General features: G+C 42.9%; 1 protein-coding gene across 2 annotated transcripts in view; it reads left to right on the top strand.

Annotated features, from left to right (window-relative positions):
* Positions 1-18,677, top strand: part of KREMEN1 (kringle containing transmembrane protein 1) — a 53,413-nt gene that overhangs the window by 23,088 nt on the left and 11,648 nt on the right. For both annotated transcript variants that reach the window (XM_012644172.1, XM_012644171.1), the window contains exon 4: positions 17,242-17,366. In XM_012644172.1, coding sequence (XP_012499626.1) covers positions 17,242-17,366 — 125 coding nt within the window. The remainder of the gene's footprint in view (positions 1-17,241; positions 17,367-18,677) is intronic.

Raw genomic sequence — 18,677 nt, 5'->3', positions numbered from 1 at the left:
CTCAATAGTACCTGATTTCTGAGGGTGGAGGGTGAGCCATGTCTGGCTTTGGTTCTTAGGAAAACCCAGCAGTTTGCTCTGTGGGCACCAGGGCTCCCCATCAAGCTGACTTTAGACCTCGAGTCTGGCAGAATATTGTACTTTTAGTGTGTCAAATTAACATAGTTGAGGAAAAACTCTTGTGCTCTTTGCAGCAAGAGACTTTGGTAATTGCCTGGTAGATTTAACAGACATACAGCCTGCCTACTCTAGGCTACTTTAGCCCTATTTCTAGATGTGGAGTCACAGTTTTTATGAATAATTCTAACCCCTCTGTGTGAAGCCTGCTATTCATGATTAGCATTGAACTTGTCATACAGGAAAAGGCCTGTGACATGATCAGATTCCTGGAAAGTTCATATCTGAATATAACAGACCCAGCAGGAGCCAGGGGGAATGAATGTTTACGGACAAAGCAGAATCTGGTTGAATGGTGGGCTATTGTGTGGAGACCGGAATCTCTGCCCCTTGGCGTGTTTGTTACATGGAGAGCTACAACGGGCAGGAGGCAGAGATGAAGTATGATTCAAAAGGGGGCAAAGAGAAATGAGCACTGTGCTCTTGACCTGCAGAGCATGGATCAGCACCTACTGTTAAAAGGAGAACAACTCCGAGGTAATTAGATTTGCCCCCAGACTGCTTCTGCCCTGTGTTTCTCAGAAACCCTAAGTTCTTACTGCAGCCAGGAGAAACACAGATTTTAAAAGGAAATTCTAACGTCATCAAGTTAAACATCTCCCTAGATCCCACCCTCTAGATCTCTAAGTCTTGTTGGTTTGGCTCTTGAGAGGAAAATCGTTTGGGTTAATATCCTTCACATAGTTCTCTTTTGTTAAATAACCATCCTAACTTTTGTAATTCCTTTTATTCATTGCTTTTGAGGGACATGCTTGTGTGGACCTCGGCATGGCTTTTGCTTTATTCTATTTTACCTGTAGGTTCTTTATAAAAGTTTTGTGGGGTTTTGAAAAAGTAAATAATATAACTGTGAGTTGAGTAGGGGGAGAATCTGCAAATGGCAGTTAATAGCAAATATAATTTTCTTCACGTAGTTGATTCGGTCCTGAGGCCAGGAGCATGAGAAATTTATCTTCTCATCTCTGAGAGCTATTTTTTGTTTGCTAAAAAATATTCACCTGATTTCTACAAATCCATTTACAAAAATTCATTTTTAAAATAGGGAAATTTGAACACAGATTAAGTATTAGACAATATTAAGGAATTACTGTTAATTTTATTAGCTACAATAATGGCATGGTGGTTAAGTCCTTTTAAATTATAGGTCCAGACTGGTCCAAGTGCAGTGGTGTTTACAACTAATTAATCACAACCAGTTACAGATCTCTTTGTTCTTTTTCTTCCTGCTTCACTTGACTAGCCTAAAAATAAAAAAAACAAATAAATAATATATTGCAGGTACATGCTAAAATATTTGTGGTTAAAATGACATTGTATCTGGGATTTGTTTTAAAACAATCCAGCCCCTCAAAGAGTGACTAGGTTAGGACGAGGGAAATAGATGAAACAAGAATGGTTTAAAAAAAAAATTTGTTGATCCTGAGTGATCAACAAATTCTACCTTTTTTTTTCCTTTTTTTGAGACAGAGCCTTGCTTTGTTGTACAAGCTTGAGTGCAATGGTGCAGTCATAGCTCACTGCAGTCCCAAACTCCTGGGCTCAAGCAATCCACCTGCCTTTTGAGACAGTCTCACTCTGTTGCCCAGGCTACAGTGCAGTGATGTCATCACAGCTCACTACAACCTCCAACAGCTGGGCTCAAGTGATCCTCCTACCTTAGCCTCCCAAGTAGCTGGGACTACAGGCAAGCACCACAACACCTGGCTGAGTTTTCTATTTTTTGTAGAGATGGAGTCTTGCTCTGTTGCCCAGGCTAGTCTCAAACTCCTGGCCTCAAGTGATCCTCCCAGGTCGACCCTCCAAAGTGCTAGGATTACAGGCATGGACCACCACGTCCGGCTCAGATTCTACATTCCTAACAAGCTCCCAGGATGTCAGAGCTTCAGGACTGCACTTTAAGTAGTAAGGTTCTAAATGTTAGGGCTGGGTGGGGCAGGGGGAGGGAGAGCAGCGGGGGCAGAGGGAATGGCATGTGCATGAATACATAAATATACACAGACACACATACACACTGATGAATTCTAAGCAAGTTGGTGTTGCTGAAACAAATTTTAAGAAGGAAGGAGCAGGAGATCAAGGCTGAGAAGTAGACAGGGCCAGGTGATGAAAGATCTTGTGGTCTGGGGTATGGAACTTAGACTTGATCCAGGAAGAGGGTGACAAAGCTGAGGAGAGTGCTCAGTGTCGGAGGGAGACATTTCTCTGTAGTTCCATAGCTCCCTTTTAATCCGTGAGAAGTTCTTAGCGATTGTGTCATTCACACAGACCAGCCCTAAGAGGAAGCCAGCCACAGCACCTCTGCAATGTGGAGCCTTAAGTCCGTCTCAGCCAATGACCTCACTGGCTCAAGTTCATTCTAACTAAATAATACCTGGTCTTGTTAAAACAGATTTTTTGTTTCTCAGCTATTAGTATTTGCCTTACAAAAATGCAGCCCAAAAACAGGATTTGAAAGCTTCCAATTGTGATCACTAGTAAGAGTCTTTAAAGCTGTGTTTAGTAAAAAGCCAAGGGCACTTTGGCAGTGGCGGTCAAGGCAGTCTCTCAATTATAGAAAATGTTTTGTTTCTTTCGGTACTTTCTGCATTTTAATGTCGGCACTGATTTTTAGTATGTTTCAACTGTTGTTGAGTACCTACTGTGTGCAAAGTACTTATATTCACATTATCTTATTTAATCTTTTCAACAATCCCGTGAAGCAGATGGTAGTATGTCTACGCTCCCTTCCTCATTTTACAAATGAGGAAATTGAGGCTAGATGGTTAAGTGACTTGATGAGGATTACACTTGGAACCAAACAGTGTTTGAATCCGGGAGTCCTGATTGCAAGGCCAGTGCCTTTTCCTCCTAGTACTTGAGAACAGCCCCATTTCCTTTATTTCCTTGAAAACAGGGGCCCTGGGATGGATTTGGGCTACTGTTGAGGTCATTCTTCAGAATTTTCTTTGTGGATTGTTTGGGAATTAAAGTTTGAAATTCTGATAGTATGGTGAATTATTGAGATTGCTTTTTTGACATTGTGGAAACCAAAGGATTAACTCAGTGGCGACAGAGGGTCTGCAGTTCATGCTGTTAACTCCAAGTCATTTTCTTTTCTTCTTTGGGTTTGAGAAATCCCAAGCCCCAGGAGCAAGGCAGGCTGTGATGGGATCCGGGCAGAGCCGCTCCGCAGCACCGGGCCGTCTCCACGGGTGTGGCCAGCCAGCTGTTCTCAGCTGGTAAAGGGCTCGCCAGAGTGGGACCCACTGCACCAGACACTCCATCAGTGGCTTTGTCAAAACATCAGGGTCTCTCCCATCACCACGTCTTCACTGCTGTGGGCTGAAGTTTACCATCTCTAAAAGGACCCATCACTGTGCATCATTAATACTTTACAGCTAAAATGAAATGTCCAACTTAAATCGATAGCCATAGTGATATTGAAGGGAATGTTAATAATATAAATTATGCAGACTGATTTTTTTTTACCTCCTCTGTCTTTGAATTACAATTGCTTGATGTTTTTGTTTAATTGAACCCTTTTAGACTGCCCTTGTCAGAATCCTGTTTCAATATTGTTTATTCTCACTTTATGTGAGTGGTTTGTTTTCCCGACTAGACTAAGCTGTTCAAAGGCAGGAGCAGGGGTAGCTCTGGAACTTCTGTGAAGGAGAGATTAAATTAGAAAGGGCTGGGTGCGGTGGTGAGTGCCTGTAGTCCCAGCTGCTCGGTAGGCTGAGGTAGGAGGACTGATTGAGCTCAGGAGTTCAAGGCTAGCCTGGGAAACAAAGTAAGACTCCACGTCAAAAATAAATAAAAATGAAAATAAATAAAGAGAAAGAAAGGGGGCTCACGGATTCCTATTAAGGCTGCATTTGTATCACAGGCACGCTTGTGCTACTTAGATTGTATATTTATTTGTGGAGGGTGCTGATGGAATTTATGGGGGTTTTACCTCTCAAGTCTTTCCTTGGTAGCCACTAAAAAGAACCATATATTTCAATAATCTTCCGCCACACCTAGCACGGTGGAGGCTGTAACAGGTGCTCACTAAATATTCTTTCTTGATGCCGTGAAGTCATATCTCTTCCCATAAGAGACAACGCAAGCTGGTGGAAAGAATGTGGACATCTGAGTCCCACCCACTTAGGTTTGAATCATTATTCGCTTAATAGCTTTAGGCAAAATAAGTCTCCTCTGCGCCTTGGTTTCCTCTTCTGTTCCTTCCAGAATTATTTTGAAAAGCAAATGAATAAAGTGCATACAACCCTACCTGGCACACGGTAGGCATGAAAGAAGCAGGAGGTATTGGGGTGGTGTGCTTTCCCCATTGTCATGTTCCTGTCATCTAATTCCCAGGATATGTTATTCCTAACCTGCTTTTTATTTCTGTCCGTATCTTTTTAATCTGACTGACCATGGGGCATGGTACCAGGCCTCAGCTGCTGCGATGGCCGTTCCCTGGGGCCTGCTGTGGCACCGGACTCAGGGAACACAAGGGGCCCCACATTTGTTCTTATAATGCCGTTTTATGGTTTCAGATCTGGCGTGTACTTGATTATTTTGGGGTTTTGGCAGTGGATATTATTTAATTTTCTGTGAAAAAAAAATACAGACTTTCTGAACCAAATGGACATTGGTTCAGCAACAGATACAAAATGATCTAAAGCACAGTTGTGTAAAGCATACTAGTGACTTAAAAAGGGAAAATCATTCAGATCACCAGAGATGGCTTCACCGAAAATCTTTACATCAGCATTTGCCTGTGAGGAACATACATAAACGTAAGAAATAGCCTCTCAATCTCATGATGTAATTAGGAACCTGAGTTATAAACAGGAGAAATTTGGAGACATTTGGAATTATATAAATAAGTGTTGAATTATGAAGTAGAGAGCTGTGAGGTTTTGAAGACAAGAGGACTCAGTAAGGATTGTGGAAATTGGGAGAAAGGCAGATGGGGCCTTGATGGGTTAGGGCACACCAGCTCAGGAAACAGCATGACAGAGGCTTGGAGGACGGGCATGGGATCAGCTGTGGGTGGGTTGCGGGTTAGGATGACTGGATCGGAGGAGTGGACAGAAAGCAACCGGGTCAGACCTTGAAAGCCAGAGTCAATCAGATGGGACGGACATGCTGAAAGCCCTAAAGGTGAGTCCGGGGTCATTTACAGGATGGACTGGAGGAAGGAAGTTTGGGGAGGAGAGAATAAGTAGATTTCCAAATTCAGGGGATTAAAAGTCTAGGCCAGGATGGCAGCAATGAGACAGCACAGGAAGGGTTAAATCCAAGATGCATTTAGGAAGAAGACAGAACTTTATGACAAGTGGAATATATAAGGGATGAAACAGCAGGAAGAGTAAAAGATGAGTCTGTGGTTCCTTGCCTGGGATATTTGTGGTGTCCCTGAAAAAATAACTCCAAGTCAACAAACTGAGCTTTTCTTCCCAGAGACACAGCTGTATTTCTCTTGAACTTGGACTGATCTTTGATCAAGTGAAGTGTTTTGGTTGTTTGTTGTTGCGTAGCAAGCCACCCCAGACCCTAGTGACTTAAAACAAAAATAGTTTATCATTTCTCCCAGTTCTGTGGTTTGGGGGAGCTTCAGCTGGGCAGTTCTTCTACTACTCTTACCTCAGTCAGGTAGCTTTTAGCTGGGAGCTCTGCTGACGTTCGAGATCAGGATCAGTCCTCCACCTGGTGACCTCTCTCAACAGCAGGGCATTCAGACGTCTCATATGGTGGCTGGCTTCCAAGCGGGAAGAAGTAGAAGGTGCCAGTCCTCTTAAGGAATGAACTCAGAAGTCCACCACACTCTACTGATCAAAGCAAGTCTTAAGGCCAGCCCAGATTTAAGAAGGAGGGGAATCGATTCCAACTCTTAAAGTGCGAGCAACACACATGTACAGGGAGCAGAGAAATTATTAGAGCCTCCTTTGGGTACTATCTGTTGTATTGAATCACCAGAAATTAAGTTTAAGAGAAGGAACTCCCACCAGAAGGGAACTACCACTGTGATACTTCCTGGCCATATGGGGTCAGGATCCTTAGGAGCTCTTACTCTTGTGCCTTAAGGGTGGAATTTCAGAGAGGAAGAAAAAGCTGTTCTTATTTATTTATTTATTTGGGTGAGTTGATATGAGACTCAGAGGCATGAATAAGGCTGTTTGAAAACTCAGAGTGACTGGAAGGAAGTTTATCTTTAGAAATAAATTTACAGAGGTAGAGTGGGCTATATTGTGATAAGGACCTGGACCCAGAAGTTACAGATGGACAGGACAGGGTGCAGTATGCTCATATGGTTATGGGCCTGAGAGTGTGGGTGAATCCACACTTAACCAGTCAATACTTTCAAAGATGTGTTTATATTAATTGCTCCTCTAATAGCACACCAGTGACATCATCTCAATCGTACTTAGTTCTTATTCCCGTGGAGGGGAGAAATCAGCTAATGAGGCACCAACATGGGGTCCTTTGGGCAGAAGATGGGTTAGATGACATTTAAAACAGGCAAAGGAGTTACATCATGTCTGAAGAAGCAGATTTTACTTATAAGAAAAAAAATAAAAGGAGTTCTGGAGAGCCATGGAAAGAGTTTTCTAAAATGGAAGACAAAACTTTGCTTCTGGCTTCCTAAAGCAAATATCCCAGATTTAGTCAAAACAGTGGAGTAGAAAACATAGCAACAGTCAGGGCTGCTTATGTGAATTACCATCTGAAGATTTGTATTCAAATCGAACTTTTACCAAGATGGGCACACCTTCTGTGCTTGACAGGAATTGTTTGGCTGTCAGGACTAGAACTCACTCAAGCTGACTTGAGCAAAAAGAATTTTTTGGAAGAGCACTGGAGTATGTCACAGAACCCAACCCCTGTGTCCCAAGTACCTAGAAAGGAGACATGCATTGTCACCGTGTCCCTCTGGGGCCACATCGTCTCCCATCTCTGCCTCTCAACTTGGCAACCGTTCTTCTTCCTCTCTGTGGACCAGTAGAATTGGCTCACTTGTCCACTCACATGGCCCAAACATGAGTTTGGTTGCCTCAACTCGTACTTGACAGATTCCTACAATTCCGGTGCCTGCGATTCACTGAGTGGATCCTGATTCCAGCTTCCTGGGAGGAAGAATCTGGTGGCCCCAGTGTGAGTCAGCTGTGGCCAGAGGATGGGGTCCTGTGATCTGACCCCAACCAGCTGTAGTTACGGGAACCGATTCTTTGAGAAGGTGCCATCGGTGTTAGGTGGTTCTCAGAGAAGGGCTGACAGCCCTGGAGGCCCCCATGGAGGTATGTGCAGCACCTTCACAATGAAGCCTACATTGCAGTCAATTGTAACAAGTGCTTAGTAAGCCTCCTAACAGTTGTAACAAGTGTTTAGTAAGCCTGCTAACAGTTGCTTCCCCACAGTTCCTTGTGATAGTAAAAGAACAATAGTTCCTGGGTTAATCTGAGTGGAGGACTAACTCCCCTGAGCTAACTCTAAAATATTTATCTTGGTCAACACCCCTGAATATCTGAGTGTTGGTAATTAATTTTCATACGTTTTCAATCCTCAACTGTGGTAAACAGGGGTCCATTTTTATGTTAAGATGATTTTTTAAAAATTGAAAGTTTCGAAGCCTCTTTGGTAAGAGGAAAAATGCATGACCAAGCCACAAGGACTTTAAAGTGGCCTTGAAAGTAAGAAAGAATTTGAGAACAAATATCCTTTTTCAAATTAAGTTTTTCTCCCTGCTTCTGGGAAGAGCTAAGGGTGGGACACAGTCTGGAAATCCACTCAGCTGACCAGTAATGCTTTTGAAGACGACATGACGCGTCTCCTCCGGCAAGACTTCGAGCCACACTTTCCAGGAGGAGTCAGAGGGCAGTGGCACCCGCAGAGGCTGACCGCTATCTCAGAGGCTTCCTTCGTGACACACAGAGCGTTGAGGGAATAACGTGTTTGCAAAGTCAGTCTAGCCCTGAAAGGGCTAGAGCTTCGTGTGCGATGACTTATGTGAGAATGCACTGTATGCCGTGTAGATGTAAGAGATTCCTATTTTAATATCCAGAATCAAACCATTTGCTGAGGTGGCTGCCTTTGATTTTTGTCTTTTAAATCAATGCTATTTTATTTTTCTATTACTAAGCAAGTTATTCTTGTTTGGTGAATGATGAAAGCCTTATTATCTATAATGATAATAAGCACTATTTATCCAGCACATACTATGCTGCCAGGCCTTGTGGTATTTACTGTATTTACACTATCTCATTTTATTTCTCACAAGAACCCTTTGAGGTCTGCATTGTTTCTCATTCCACTGTTGATGAAACTGAGCTTAGAAAGGCGGTGGTGGAGGGGCCAGAATCTACCCTAGGCTTTGTCTCACTACAAAATGCCAGCTGCTCCCAGACAAATGATGATAGCACCAGTGCCCTTCAGAATATTGCCAAGTTCTCTGAATTGAGCAAGCAAAACCAACTCCTGAGCTACAATATGGATGGCAGAAAGTGGGGAGCATAAACGCCCTCCCTCTTTTAGAACCTGTTCATTCTTACTTTTCCTCCAGAGCTTTGTTGTAAGCCTGAGAAGCAGCAAATTAAGAAGAGGATAAGCAAAGGCTGCAGGCACTGACTTTAGTAAGAAGCAGATGCTGAGACCCCTTTCAGTTCCAATGATCTGAAGTTTTAGCATCCTTGACAGCAACTGTTTTGGACTGAATGTTTGTGTCCCCACCCAAATGCTTTTGTTGAAGCCCTAACCCCTAATGTGATGATATTTGGAGATGGGCCCCTTGGAAGGTAATGAGGTTTAGATGAGGCCATGAGTGTGGGGTCCCCATGATGAGATCAGTGTCCTTATAAGAAGAGGTAGACAGACCAGAGCTCAATCTCTTTCTACCATGTGAGGACACAGGAAGAAGGTGGCTCTCTGCAAGCCAGGAAGAGAGCCCTCATCAGGAACTGAATCTGCCAGCACCTTGACCTTGGACTTCCTGGCCACCAGACTGTGGGAAATAAATGTCTGCTGTTTAAGTCACCAGCCTATGGGATTTTGTTATAGCAGCCCAAGCTGACTAAGACAGCAACCAAGGAGACAAATTAACTATTAAAGCCAGACACAAGAACATAAAAAAGCACACCAGTCTGAGGCCATTTTGGTGAAGTACAATTGATGACCTCCAGTTACCAAGAAAAATTTCAAGTCGATTAAACGATGTTAAATTAGTTTAAGAAATATCTAATGTGTTTTAGAAGGTTTCATCCAAAATGATTACAATAAAATTTTAAGTTTTAAAGTTAATCTTTATGGAAAACTTAGTTATCTAGAATGATGCTTCTAGATAACCAAAGAAGACAGTGAGCAGAAAGGAGTTAAAACAGTTTCTAGCTTTAAATGGATGTCGTTATGCAGATCAACTCTGCTTGCTGCCTGAAATGTACCTTTACCTACTTACTCCATGATTTCAGCAGGTGACACAGGACATGCTTGTTCACTCAGCACATAGTCCTGCAGCACCTGCTGTGTAGCTGGGACCATTCCAGGCGCTGGGAATACAGTGGTATGAGGAAGATACAGTCCTGCCCTTAAGTTGTTCATGTTGATCAGGGAGAGAGACAAGTAAACTGGCGTTTAGAATCAGACTCAACCTAGACTGCTATAGGACTACACCGCAGGGGCACATAATGCTCTTTTTTTGGTGGGGGGTAGAGTGGGGAGGTTGGGAGGGCCATGGGGCTTCCCAGGGGAAATGATGCTCAGGCTGAAATCTTAAGAAAGAAAGAGTATTCTAAATAGGAGTATCATGTGAAAAAATCCAGAGGCCAGAGAGGGGGCAAGGTACAGTTGGGAAACTTGCAAATACACTAAATATTCTATTCTTCGTATAGAATATGGGCCAAGGGGCAGCGAGAGAGGTCTTGTCGGCCGGAGAGGGGAAGGAGAGCAGCACAGGCGGGGCAAGGCCCCGGTACCACATGGGGGAGTTTGCACTTTATCCTGAGGGGCAGCCAGGGAGCTTTGAGGGTTTTAGGCAGGGCTGCACTTACCTCTCCAGCTGCTGCTGCTTTTCCCTTTCTCTGTCACTGGTCACATTTACTTCTTTGTGTTCTGCAAAGGCCAAGCTCATTTTTGCCTTAGGCCTTTGCGCTTGCCATTCCTTCTGTCTGGAATGCACAGTAAAGATTATTCTGGTTGCAGTGTACTAACTAGATTAGAGTAGGGTAAGCCTAGAAACAGAGATGGAGTCTGATGCAGTAGACTAAGTGGGAGGGGACAATGGCCCGACCTAGGAAAGCGGCAGCATGGATAGAGAGGATGAGCAGAAGTGTGCGACGTTTTATGAGGAGGAGCTGACAGTGTTTGGCAAATGATTCTCTGGCAGGGGCAAGGATGATACCTCAGGCCATCGATACTCAAATGGCTTAGAACAGTAGCAGGCTGCGGTCTGATTCCCAGTGATCCACCTCATGGAGTGTTTCGGGACCCCATTGCCTCTTTGGAACATGAGCTGCCTGGATTTGCTCACTGTTTTGTTATGAATAAAGCTTATAGGTTCCAGCTGCATTAATGCAATCCATGGCCTTACTTATGTCTAACGTTAACATTTATGATTATATGCCTTGGGCTGTCTGTAAGCTAATACATAATAACATGCTTACTTGCGAGCCTAATGGAATAAATGAGACAAAAATCAGTATAAATGACCAAGATGATCATGGTCAAGTAGTTCTTACTAAGAACCATTAAGTGGCTCAGGTTTCCATATGCAAAGTCCCTTTAACAAACTCAGTTTATATCACATGCTCCTGGCTAGAGATGCTTGACTCACTGCAGTTGTTTAAACCCTGAAACCCAGACATTCCCAAGCCAGACCCCCACTGAACACTGGACTCCTACTGCCTAGAGCTTTTCTGTTTACATTTGCTACTATAGAGATTTGGTTTGTTTCCAAAGGATGCATTTTAACTTTAGTGTGGTGAGCCACATTTGTTATATTTGAACCATGTGTGACGCAAGGGAAAAAGGTAACCGCTTGGCTTAGAGGGGAAGGCTGAGTATTTGGGTTAACAGAGGTACTTCCTGCCAATTTAAAATTTGCTGGTTAGATGGTGGAAGAAATCAAAAAATCTGTGTGTGTGCGTGTGTACATACATACACATACATACATGTATTTTGTATGCCCAAAGACTAATGTGGATATAAAGCATATTAAGCTGGACTGTGCTATTTTCCCATCTTAAACATAAAGGAAGAATACTATCTAAGAGTCTATATTGCTGTCACTTTGGAATTGGATAATGCATAACTCTCAACTGACCTAGAACCTGCTTCTAGAACTAGGCCTTATTCGTATCTTATTACAGCTTCAGTTATACAAACCATGAGAAACAAATAAAGAAAGGGAAATGGCTTCAACTGATAGTGGAGTGATTCAGAAATCGATAACACAGATGACCACAGAGATCGATAACACAAATCAATCCACCGAGATTGGTTTGCCTATGGCCCACAATGAATTTATTCCTTCATTCGCTAAACATGTATTTAGTATGTATTACAAGGTATATTAGTTATCTATTGCTGTGTAACAAATTACCCCAAAACTTAGTAGCTTAAAACATCACATATTTATTATCTTACACATTCTGTGAGTTGGGAAATCTGGGTATGACGTAGCCAAATCCTTTGCTTCGAGGTCCCTCGCAAGGCTGCCAGAGTAGAGTCACGCAGCAGAAGCATGCTGGGCCCATAAACGTAGCTGCCAGGGCTGTAGTCTCATCGGAAGGCTTGACTGCGGAGAGAATCCACTTCCAGCCTCGCATAGTTGTTGATAGGATTTAGTTTTTTGTGGACTGTTGGACAGAAGTTCTCAGTTTCTTGCTGGCTGTTGGCTGAAAGCCACCCTCAGTTCCCTACCACATGGCCTCTGACACGGCACATGCTTCATAGAAGGGTACAAGCCAAAAAGGCAGTAGAGAGTCTGCTAGCAAGGTGAAATCACAGTGTCTTGTAACCTAATCACAGAAGCGACATCCCATCAATGTTGTCACATTTCTTTTTTTTTTTTTTTTTTTTTTGACATTGAGTCTTGCTCTGTTGCCTGGGCTAGAGTGCCGTGGTATCAGCCTAGCTCACAGCAACCTCAAACTCCAGGGCTCAAGCTATCCTCCTGCCTCAGCCTCCCGAGTAACTGAGACTTCAGGCATGCGCCACCACACCCAGCTAATTTTTTTTTTTCTATTTTTAGTTGCCCAGCTAATTTTTTTCTATTTTTAGTAGAGGTGGGGTCTTGCTCTTGCTGAGGCTGGTCTTGAAATCCTGGCCTCAAGCAATCCTCCTCCCAGAGTGCTTGGCCTCCCAGAGTGCTAGGATTATGGGCATGAGCCACTGCGCCCCCGCCAGCATGGCCACATTCTATTGGTCAGAAGCAAGTCGCCAGTGCAGCCCACACTCAAGGAGAGGAGGTTACACGAGGGCATGAATACCGGGAAGGAGAATCTGTCTTAGGCACTTTGGGCTGCTGTAACAAAATACCTTAAACAATAGACATTTATTTCTCACAGTGAGTTCTAAAGGCTGGGAAGTTAAAGGTCAAGGTGCTTTCAGACTCTGCCTGGCGAAACCCCTCTTCCTGGTTTGCCACCAGCGGCCTCCTTGCTGTATCCTCACATGGGAGAAAGAGAGAGGGCTCTGGTCTCTTCTTATAAAGGCAGTAATCCCATCGTGGGGGCTCAACCCTCGGGACCTCATCTAAACCTAATTACCTCCCAAAGGCCCCACCTCAAAATAACTTCACATTGGGCATTCAGGCTTCAACATATGAATTTCAAGGGGTAATAGAGGAAAACCCCCTTTTTCCTATACATTCACACACTTCTCTTCTGACACCAGATGGATGGGTTTTACCCAAACCAGCCAATTCTCCAACTCTCCAGACACCCCCTGGGTACCTTACAATTAAATTATGACACTAAGTACCTAGAGTTAGTTCAGACCCCACAGGTTAATGGCACAGTCCCACGAGACTGCTCCCCACTTCAGATGCCAGCTGCAAGTAGTGGGTCCCCTGATTACTCACACTTCTGTCCAATGTGGCTACAAATTGGGGGTTCCCACAACCCTCTTCTCAGTTTCGATAATTTGCTACAACAGCTCACAGAACTCAGGGAACACATTTACCAGTTTATTATCAATGATATGATAAAGGATACAGATGAACAGACAGATGAAAAGGGACATAGGGTGAGATCTGGAAGGGTCCTGAGCCCAGGAGTTTCTGTTCTTTTTTTTTTTTTTTTTTTTGCCTGGGCTAAAGTGAGTGCCGTGGCATCAGCTTAGCTCACAGCAACCTCAAACTCCTGGGCTCAAGCGATCCTCCTGCCTCAGCCTCCCAGGTAGCTGGGAATACAAGCACGCGCCACCATGCCCGTCTAATTTGTTTATGTATATATATATTTTTAGTTGTCCGGCTAATTTCTTTCTATTTTTTTTAAGAGACGGGGTCTCACTCTTGCTCAGGCTGGTCTCAAACTCCTGAGCTCAAACGATCCGCCCGCCTCAGCCTCCCAGAGTGCTAGGATTACAGGCGTGAGCCACCGCGCGAGGCCAGGAGTTTTGTTCTTGTGGAGTGCGCCACACCTGGCACATGGATGTGTTCACCAATCTGGAAGCTCTCTGAATCCCATCTTTTAGTCTATAGCCACACCACCCTGAACATGCCCGATTGCGTCTGAATCCCATTTTTAGGGATTTTTATAGAGGCTCATCACATAAACATTATTGATTATGTAGGTTATTAAATATGAAATGTCTGATTTTGAATCAAAAGTTTAATTTATTGTATCTCAAACAAGAAGCAGTACAATTAATAAAAGTATGTGCCTAAACTATCAACATGGTTTTGCCATCTTAACGGTCGCTTGTATATGCCAGCAGTGAAGAGGCCTGGAGAGCAAGTGGCGATGAAATTACAAAAGGCGTTTTCCACATTTTGTTGAGAATTGAATATTTTTCCTTGAAAGAAGTGGCTCCAAAGCCTGGAAGTAGTGATAGTCAGTTGGTACAGGTCTGGTGAATATGGTGGATGACAGAGAGTTTCCAAGTTCAGCTTCTGTAGTTTGAGCGGCGCTGTGTTTTACAACGTGTGGTCTTGCAAGAGGATTGGCCTGTCTCTACTGACCAATCTCAGCTGCTTAATTGTGAGCATCCTCATCATTTCGTCCAATTGCAGTAGACATCTGCTGTAATTGTGATTGACCAGGTTTCATGAAGCTATAGTGGATAATACCAGCGCTGGACCACCAAACAGACACCATTAGCTTTTTCTGATACACATTCGATTTTGGACTGTGTTTCAGCACCTCATCTTTATCCAGCCATCTGTGCCAAACATTTGCAATTGTCAGAAAGGATCCATTTTTCAACACACGTAACAATATGATGTAGAAATGGTTTGCCTTTTTGTCATGACAGCAAAGAAAGGCAAGCTTTGAGACGATTTCTCTTCTGACACTCACTTAATTCGTGCGATACCTATCTATCCAGCTTCTTTATGTTGCCAATTTGTTTCAAATGGTCCAATATTGTTGGAATGGTAATGTCAAACCTTGCTGCTAATTCATGCATAGATTGAGATGGATTCACTTCCACTACAGCTTTCAGCTCATCATTATCTACCTTGGTCTCAAGTCGCCCATGTGGCTCATTTTCAAGATTAAAATGACCAAAAGAGAACTTCTCAAACCATCTATGTACTGTGCATTCATTAGCCACATCCTTCCCAAACACTTCATTGATACTTTGAGCTGTCTGCACTGCATTGGTTCCCCAACAGAACTCATATTAAAAAATAACCCAAATTTTTTTTGGCCGGGCATGGTGGCTCACGCCTGTAATCCTAGCACTCTGGGAGGCCGAGGTGGGGGATCGTTCTGAGCTCAGGAGTTCGAGACCAACCTGAGCAAGAGCGAGACCCCGTCTCTACTAAAAATAGAAAGAAATTAATCGGATAAAAATATATGTAGAAAAAAAATTAGCCGGGCATGGTGGCGCATGCCTGTGGTCCCAGCTACTCGGGAGGCTGAGACAGTAGGATTGCTTGAGCCCAGGAGTTTGAGGTTGCTGTGAGCTAGGCTGACGCCATGGCACTCGCCCCAGGCAAGAGAGTGAGACTCTGTCTCAAAAAAAAAAAAAACCCAAATTTTTGACTTATCCATGGTTTCACAAAAATTGCTCTAAAAAAATTTTGAAAGATAATCACAAGCCAAAATGTGTGTTTGAAAGAGCGAGGATGTACCTTCACAATAAAAAAAAAACAAAAACAAAAAAACCAAGAAGTGTTAAAGTGAAATGTCAGAGATACCAACTGTCAAACTTAGTACTTAAGGAAATCGGACATTCCATACTTAATAACCTAATATTAACTCAATTTCTGGGTCCTCTCCCTTCCCTGCAGGATGGGGGGAATGGGACTGAAAGTTCCAAGCTTCTCATCATGACTTGGTCTTTCTTGTGACCAGCCCCCATCTGGAAGCTATCCAGAGGCCCACCAAGAGTTGCCTCATTAGAATAAAGATGCTCCAATCACCAAGAAAATTCCCAAAGAGTTAGTAGTCCTGTGCCAGGAACCAGGGGCAAAGCCAAATGTATATTTCTTATGTCACAGGGGCATACAAACATTCAGTCCCTAGCAGGATCATTGAGGTCCATCATTGAAAGCTGTCCATCACAGTTGGTACATATATTTAGGTTTCTTTATTCTCAGATACAGTGTTTTCTGTTAGACTAAACCATCTGATATGTGGTAGTTATCAAACACTAATATGCTCACAGTGGTAGCCTGAATAGTGGCCCTCCAAAGATGTCTACATTGTAATCCTCAGAATCTGTGAATATGTTACCTTAGATGGTACAAGGGATTTTGCAGATGTGGTCAAATTAAATATTTTGAGATAGATTATCCTAGATTATCCAAGTGGGACCAATGTAATCACAGGGTCCTTAGGCAGGAGGATCTGAATCAGAGAAGGTGATATGACAACAGAAATAGAGGAGAGGAGAGGTGATGATGGAAACAGAGGGTGGGATGGTGTGGCCATAAGCCAAGGAATACGGGCAGCTTCTTGGAGATTGAAAAGGCAAGTAATGGATTCTCCCCTTGGGCTTCCAGGAGGAACTCAGCTGACACCTTGATTTTAGCTCCATAAAACCCATTTAGTACTTTTGATCTCCAAGACTAAAAGATTATAAATTTATGTTCTTTTAAGCCACTAGGTTTGTAGTAATTTGTTCCAGCACCAATAGGAAACTAATACACTCACCAAGACCTTGGGAAAACCCACTTGTGGAGTATTTTAAGGAACAAGGGGCTTAGGTAGAAGGTATAGGATAATGGGCTTCCAAAGGCTTTTCCTGCTCTCTAGTGACTCTGAAACACAATTTACACATTGTAGCCTCTCTATTTGTAGGAAATTGTTCTTAGTTCTCTAAAATACTAAATCTTATGAATATTGAACAGGTGAAAAAAAAAAGTCTTAAGGTTAAAGATGGACCTGGGTCTCACATACTCTTCCAAATAAAACAAAAACATGGCCGGCCGCGGTGGCTCACGCCTATAATCCTAGCACTCTGGGAGGCCGAGGCAGGCGGATTGTTTGAGCTCAGCAGTTCAAAACCAGCCTGAGCAAGAGCGAGACCCCGTCTCTACTAAAAATACAAAGAAATTAATCGGACAACTAAAAATATATAGAAAAAATTAGCCCGGCATGGTGGCGCATGCCTGTAGTCCCAGCTACTTGGGAGGCTGAGGCAGGAGGATTGCTTGAGCCCAGGAGTTTGAGGTTGCTGTGAGCTAGGCTGACACCACGGCACTCACTCTAGCCTGGGCAACAAAAGCTAGACTCTGTCAAAAAAAAAAAAAAAAAATGATATATTTAACAGAGGACACTAAGGCTTCCATTTGTAAAGCTGGTTGCTTATTATTTATTTGAACCTCAGGACTGGAAATATTGGCCAAGATAAAAGTTCCGGGCACAAATTGCTTTTACTTCTGGGTGTTTCACAGCCAGATGTTGTGAAATTCTTTTGTTTTTCTTTTTTCTGTAGTGCCTGGAAACCTTGGCTGCTACAAGGATCATGGAAACCCACCTCCTCTGACTGGCACCAGTAAAACGTCCAACAAACTCACCATACAAACCTGCATTAGTTTCTGCCGGAGTCAGAGGTTCAAGGTAATGGCTCTGTGTCTATGGAACAATAGAAAAAGATAAAGATGGAACTGCATTTTGCTGAGATAACTTAAAAATAAGTGCTAAGCAAAATAAGCCAGGAACAAAAGGCCACATGTTGTATGATTCCATTCACATGAAGTGTCCTGAAGAGGCAAATCCATATAGACAAAAAGTAGGTTAGCGGTTGCCAGAGGGTGGGAGGTGGGAGGAATTGGGACTAACTGCTAATCAGTGCAGGGTTTCTTTTCAGGGTGATGAATGTTCTGGAATGAGATAGTGGTGGTGGTTACACAACTCAGTGAATATACTAACAACCACTGAAATATACACTTCACAATGGTGAATTTTATGTTATGTGAATTGTATTTCAATTTTTAAAAGGGCTAAGACTACTAAACTTCAAGAAAAATAAAAAAATCTTACAACATTGAGTTAGACAAAGATTCCTTAAATAGGACATAAAAAACATAAACCATAAAAGAAAAAATCGGTGAAATGAACATGTCAATATTAAAAACTTATCTTGAAAAAATAGAATTAAAAAATGAAAAGGCAGGCCACATACTGGGAGAAAATAGTTGCTAAATATATATCTGATAAAGGACATATACAGAATATATAAAGAACTCTTAAAACCTCAATAATAAAACTCAATTAAAAAATGGGCAAAAGATTTGAACAGACATACTCCCCACAAAAAAAAATATATAGATGGCCAATAAACACATGAAAAGGTGCTCACCTTCCCTAGTTATCAGGGAAATAAAAATTAAAACCACAATGAGATACCACTATACACCCAGAATGACTAAAATAGTAAGAATTGGCAAGGATGTGGAGCAAGTGTAACTCTCATAGACTGCTGGTAGGAATGTAAAATTGTACAGCCTCTTTGGAGAAAGATCTTGAAGTCTCTTTTCTTTTCTTTTTTTGGTGGGGGTGAGTGGGGACAGAGTCTCACTCTGTCGCCCTGGATAGAGTGCAGTGGTGTCATCGTAGCTCACTGCATCCTCAGACTCCTGGGCTCAAGGAATCCTCCTGCCTCAGCCTCCTGAGTAGCTGGGACTTACAGGCACGCGCCATGACGCCTGGCTAATTTTTCTATTTTTAGTAGAGATGGGGTCTCGGTCTTGCTCAGGCTGGTCTTGAACTCCTGAGCTCAAGCAATACTCCCGCCTTGGCCTCCCAGAGTGCTAGGATTACAGGTGTGAGCCACTGTGCCAGGCCTTGAAGTTTCTTATAAAGATAAATATACATCTATCTTACAACTCAGGAATACCATACCTGGATATTTGCTCAAGATAAAATCTA

The sequence above is a fragment of the Propithecus coquereli genome, unplaced genomic scaffold, assembly GCF_000956105.1.
Source record: "Propithecus coquereli isolate 6110/MARCELLA unplaced genomic scaffold, Pcoq_1.0 Scaffold206, whole genome shotgun sequence".
Lineage (NCBI taxonomy): Eukaryota > Metazoa > Chordata > Mammalia > Primates > Indriidae > Propithecus > Propithecus coquereli.
This window is presented reverse-complemented; position numbering and strand designations above follow the sequence as displayed.